The sequence below is a fragment of the Cetorhinus maximus genome, chromosome 10, assembly GCF_964194155.1.
Source record: "Cetorhinus maximus chromosome 10, sCetMax3.hap1.1, whole genome shotgun sequence".
Lineage (NCBI taxonomy): Eukaryota > Metazoa > Chordata > Chondrichthyes > Lamniformes > Cetorhinidae > Cetorhinus > Cetorhinus maximus.
Genome location: NC_135888.1, coordinates 124,021,522 through 124,027,521, shown reverse-complemented (window position 1 = coordinate 124,027,521; position 6,000 = coordinate 124,021,522). Strand labels below are relative to the sequence as shown.

At 43.7% G+C, this 6,000-nt stretch overlaps 1 protein-coding gene across 7 annotated transcripts in view; it reads left to right on the top strand.

The window, feature by feature from the left end:
* Window positions 1-333: 333 nt before the first annotated feature.
* The window catches only part of g3bp1 (GTPase activating protein (SH3 domain) binding protein 1), a 36,986-nt gene continuing 31,319 nt past the window's right edge, over window positions 334-6,000 (top strand). For 3 of the 7 annotated variants that reach the window (XM_078551080.1, XM_078551078.1, XM_078551073.1), the window contains exons 1-3: window positions 363-550; window positions 3,930-4,046; window positions 5,753-5,834. In XM_078551080.1, the coding sequence (XP_078407206.1) occupies window positions 3,952-4,046; window positions 5,753-5,834 (177 nt within the window). In that variant the 5' untranslated portion in view covers window positions 363-550; window positions 3,930-3,951. Of the gene's footprint in view, window positions 551-577; window positions 709-3,929; window positions 4,047-5,752; window positions 5,835-6,000 lie in introns of those variants that run through there. The other 4 variants (XM_078551075.1, XM_078551076.1, XM_078551074.1 and 1 more) reach the window with 4 other exon arrangements.

Sequence of the window (6,000 nt, the reverse complement as noted above, 5' to 3'; positions counted from 1 at the left end):
TAAAAAAACACTTTTACGACATTTTACTGATTTTGGGCTCTGAACTTGCACCCACCCCAAGTTTGCACACAATCCTTATATGGAGACAGCTGGTCTCAGACAGAGCCCGCCCCCTAATCTGTCAGTCAAAGTTGATTCCGAATACGATTGGCTACCCGGGGAGAGTGGTCCTCCCCCTCTACGGGGTCTCCCCCGCAGCTCCTGCAGCCTTCGCCGGTCGATCTAACCTGCTGGCCGAGCCCCGCCCCTCTCGTTTCCCATTAGCTTACCACCGCGAGAGCCCACGCCCCCGCTGCGCAGGCCGACCCGCCATTGAGTGCGGGGGCCGTCAATCAGGCCGCCTTTTCTGCCAGCAGGTTAGTGTGCGATCGAGCCGGCACTCTCCTCGGCGGTGCGGGTGTTTTATTTTTTTTTGAAAAAAAAAGGGCCAAAAAAAAAAATCCCCAACTTATTTCAGTGCGCGGATTGAGAAAGCAGAGGGTTCACCCTCCCTGCACGCTCGAAAGTTCTCGCTCGGTCTTTCCTTCCTTCCTCTCCCCGGATTCTTGCGGTGAGTGAGTGGCTCCTGTGAGGCTCGGGGACCGGGAGCCGGGGGAGGGAGGGAAGGCGGCCGCCGCCGCCGCCATTTTACACAGAGCCCGCGGCGGGAACGCGGCCCTGAGGGGAGCGGCCATTCCCCCGGCTGCATGGCTCGGCCGAGCGGGTGTGGTATGTGGGTTGGGTTCGGTGGGGTGTTTGGGGGGGGGGGGGGGAGTCCAGGCTTGTTACGGCCTTTCCGCCGGGACAGAGTCGGGGAGGCTGGGGGGGGGGGGGGCGGTGAGTGGAGGGTAGGGTTCCGGCCTTTGTTCCTGTCTCGGGTAGTGGGTAATGGCGCAGGGACCTCGGCGTGACCCTTGAGCCGCTCACCCCCCCCCCCCTCCTCCCTCCCTCTGTCCCAGTCCTTGTCGGTGGGCGGCCTCCGCTTCACATTCCATCCGAGTTGGGCGTCCAGATCGCACGTGGTTAACACCCGGGGCCCCGATTCCCGCAGTGGAGCCGGCGCCGCAACACGGGCCCCGCGGCCTGGCTTCACCAAACCCCCCCCCCCCCCGCGGCCTGGCTTCACACTCCCTTTCCCTCCCCACGGGCCCCGCGGCCTGGCTTCACCCCCACGTGCTCGGCCTCGGCTTTACCTCTTGCCGCACTGAGCCTGCTATCGCCGCCCCGCACTCGGAATTGGATATTGGATCCCCTTATCAACTGTCCACATGTGGCAGGGTGGAAAGGGTGTTGAGGAGCCAGGCATTGTCTGGCAATCTCTCTCTCTCTCTCTCTCCAGTCCCCCGTCTCCTTTCTGTGGACTCGATTCCCCTCCCGATCACAGATGGTTATTTCAGGGGAACAGGAATCTTCGACTTCACCATGCTTCTCCTACGAGTTGTGCGAATGAATCCTGCAGATCAAATTGGAAAGAGCGAGAACAATGCCTGGTCCTGTCGTTCAGCATTTTAAAAAAATCTTGTTGTTCACTCCTTTGCAAAAATGGCCAAATCTCTTGGAGTCTTTCATTTCTTTGGGTGGCGGGTTCAAGTGGTGAAGCCCCCCCCCCACCCCCCCCCAAAATGTAAATCCTGTATAGGGCATTCCCTTGTAAATTAATTATTTGGTTGTGTGAGAGTTGCCTAGATTCAATGTTTGATGATTGACTTTGCGAGCAAACGTTGGAAATGGACTCTCCAGAAGTCCTTTAGTGATTGCAGAATTGTCCAGGATGAAATTAGAGACTGAGAAGACCTGTTCCTGTCTGTCATGATAATTTAGGGAATGGGGGAAACAAAAGGAAATCAACGTGCTGCGGGGTTTTGAACACTGATTAGAGGTGTTTCTAATAGAACCACATAACTGCATTTATTTCTCACTATTGGAAGTCCATAATAGAAAGTTTCAACATTTCTTGGCAATCCAGCAATGCCAATTTCAAAGAGTCACAGAGGTCTACAGCACAGAAAAAGGCCCTTCGGCCCATTGAATCTGTGCCGGTCAAACAAGTACCTAACTATCCTAATCCCATTTTCCAGCACTAGGCCCATAGCCATATGCCATGGCACCGCAAATGCACATCCAAATACTTCTTAAATGTTATGAGGGTTTCTGCCTCTACCACCCTTTCAGGCAGTGACTTGGTGTTTTATGTTTCCTTCTGAGTAGTATTTCTCAGAGCAATGATTCTCCAGGTCTGTTCGTACAATTTGTTTTATTATAAAAGTAAGTAAATATTTCTCTAGCTACTGAATACCCTGATGAGTGATTCTTTGTTCTAACAAAAAGCAAATGAGCTTAGAGAATATCAGGGAAAGTTCAAAAGTAATCTTGAGCTAACTGATTTCAAGGTACAGACTTCATGAAATGAATAACGCTATTATTAAAGAGGCAAACCTAAAAATTGTGCAAACTAGGGTGAGGAAAATGATGCATGCTCAATGCTGTTACCTTACAGGTGCAGCCTTTTTTGAAATTGGGCGGGTTTAGTGAGCTGCAACTGCCTTCTGCCCACATACTGTACCGTCCGATCCACCTTCCACACACTGTTGTAATGTAACATACAATCCTAATGGGCTCACCATGGCGTTAATTACTCCAGTGACCTGAAGGCAAGACTGACTTAGATGTATCAACTTTCTAGTAAAGTGCTCTATGGTGGAATACAGGTGCATTATGTGATTAGTGTAATAAACTAATAGATGTATTTTCATTGTTTTTATACTGCCTAGCCTTTTGCCCTATACTTTCATTAACATTTTGGCATAGAGGAGATGTGATCACATCATGTGATTCAACTGCATAATTCGTCAGATATAATGAATTCAAAAATTGTTAGGCAGAAAAGTTAATGTTTTAGAAAAGTTGATGTTTTCTAAATTAAGAAGAGAAGACATAGTATTGAATTTCAAAACAGGTTGCATAGAATTTACAAAATGGAAGCAGGCCCTTCAGCCCTACTGGTCCATGTTGCTGTTTATGTTCTACCCAAGCAGTCTCCAACTCCTCTGTCTAACCATATCAGTATATATAACTTTGTATTCCTTTCTCCATATACTTACCTGACTTTCTCTTAAAGGCATCTGTTATTCGTCACAACTACTTTATGTGGTGGAATGTTCCAGTTCTAATCACTCTCTGGGAAAAGAAATTACTTCTAAATTCTTTCTTGGATTTATTAGTGGCTATCTTCTATTTATTGTCCCTAGTTTGAGTCCTGTTCCAAATGTTAGTTCATGTGGCATTATGGGGATTATAATCGGTGTTGCCTGCTGCTGTGGGTGAAATTGAGTCATTTTGTGGATTATTCTCAATTGTTGTACAGAGAGGTACATTCCCCATTATCTTCAATCTCAGATGAGCCCACTATTGAAGCATTTAGACAGCTTTCTATTTTCTGCTTTATCCTTCATCTATGACTTTAGATGAGATTGCCAATTTCCTAAGTTTTGTATTATGGATCTGTGTCTGCTCGAAGCTGGGCTGAAACTTCCCAATCTTATTTCGCATAGGAATTTTAAAACTGTCATTCTGTTCATATAGGCTGGAATTAAATCCATGCCAAGATTAGTGAGCACCTAGTCCCTGCCTTCAAAAATGTGTTGACTTTTTAATAACTGTTTATCCAGGTAATGGATAATAGAGCTGGAGTATGAGGTACTTGGGGTGGGTCAGCGCTTCCATAGTCAAGTGCAGAAGGAAGTCCCCTTCACTCTATCCAATCCCGGATAAGAGTCCATTGCACCAGTTTTTACAATCCTTATGCCTGCCTGTGTTACATTTGTGAATTATCACTGAATAAGTAGCTTTATGTTTTCAGCTTGATCCCTTTGAACTAATATTAGTTGAGCAGGTTAGTTTATATAACCCTATCAAGGTATCCCTGATTATTTTCTAAATTCTTTTTGTAGCAATTCTCAGTTGACCAAAGAGATGGTGATGGAGAAGCCAAGTCCCCTGCTTGTAGGGCGGGAATTTGTGAGGCAGTATTACACGCTGCTGAACCAGGCCCCTGACTACTTACACAGGTAAGTTGGCACTTTTTGCAAACATCTGCTTTTCTGTGCTGAATGAAAACAAGGGCATGTTTGTGACCGAGTCAGCTAAATCCTGGGAAAGTGATTGTAGGTCATTCAGGTGTGGAAATTATAGCAAGAAAAAGTGAAAGTGGGTGACCAGTTTCATGCTGAATGAGACAGCCTGTTTGATCTGTTTCTGTCCGCCCAGAGTGTCAGTTACTGTATCTAATACTGGTTCATTTTGGCCACGTCAATTGCATTCTGAAACCTAGATTTAAATTACAGTATATTCTAGTATCTGCATTTCAGCTCAGTACCTTCTTCCTCTAGGTTGATAACATATATTCTACTAATCCGTCAGGCCCTCTGCAGAATTAATTAGAACTTTAAGGAAAATACTTACTGGCTCAGAAGGTAGCAAGTTAATAAAAATTATATTTCACAAAGGCTCATGAGACTTAAAAATGTTATTTATTATAGACTAGATGAGTTATTTAATTGGATGTGTGTGTAACTGGCAGTCTAATAAAAACGTTGATATGAATTTTCCATACAACATGCTCATATCATACATGATATTTTGCAAACTTCAGTTTGGAAGAAATACAAACTAATTTCTTACTGAAATATTGCCCCATGAGCTATGAATTTGAAGAAAATATGTTCTTCTGAGACTGGCTAATCGGTCTGCCAGTTGCAGGCAGTAGTTATTTCCTTGTATGCTAGTACCCTGCTGTTTTGAGTGGGGTGTTCTTTCCCACTGCATGTTTTTGGTGTGTCTGCAGTTCTGTAAATAACGTTTTGTAATTTTTCAGTTTTAATATTTTATATAACATAGTTTCTGTTAACTCATCAATTCATTGGGGCTCTAAATTAGTTCTAAAATGTGCTGCTGCCAGCCTACCTGCAGACAGTGTATTCCATTACAGTTAGGAATTACTGGTGAGTGAAAATAGTGCTTATACTCAAGAGTAAAAAAGATGACTAATCATAGCCATACAGCACAGGAGCAGGCCATTCAGCCCATTATGCCAGCTCTTTTGAATGGGAGGTGTCCAATCAGTCCCAGTCAACTGCTATTTCCCATTGCCCTGTAATTATTTTCCTTTTTCAAATATATATTCAATTCCCTTTAGAAAGTTACTATTGTCTCTGCTTCCACCACTCTTCACTTTCATTGCAAGTTGTCTTAATTTGAAAGCCAACAATTGCATTTGTTATCCATCTTCATTTGAGCTATGATCAATTTTGTCATTTACTATTTTTATTTGACATTAACTGCATTAGGAAACTCTTTCCATTTTAATGTATCAGTAATGTTTTGTGAACTTTGTTATTAACCAAGGGTGTAAGAGTTTTTTCATAATGGATGTTGAAGCTTCCATTCAATGGATCTAAAATTCTGTTACTCAAAAATATCCATGAGATGATTATGTGGGAAGCTTCATGGATTGAGTTTTTTGCACAGAACTGAAGTTCTTCCCTACCTTCCTGAATCCGTATATGTCTTTCAGACTGCATATATTTTTAAAATCAAAAGCTAAAATATTAATTCAAATGAGGCACATTTCTTGTATTTGACTGTTTTTCAACGTTGTTTTAAAATTGGTATCCTTTCATAGCAGACTTGTCTGTTCATGGTGATGTGCACTTTCTCTCTTGTACACAACGATAGGGATGTTCCACTTTTAAAAAAAAAATGTTTTGTGTTGTAGGTTTTATGGAAAGAATTCTTCATATGTTCATGGTGGTTTGACTTCAAATGGAGATCCAGCAGAGGCAGTGTACGGACAAGCGGTAATATTCTTTCTTGTACATTTACAGATGTATAAAGTTGCGTGTGAAAGCATCCAGTAAGCCCAGCTATGTGTGAGATTTGCAGCTGCTTGCTGTAGCTCTAGATTAAAACCAGAGTGCACTAGGCACTGTTACTATAGGGGGGGGGGGGGGGTTTGCAATATGA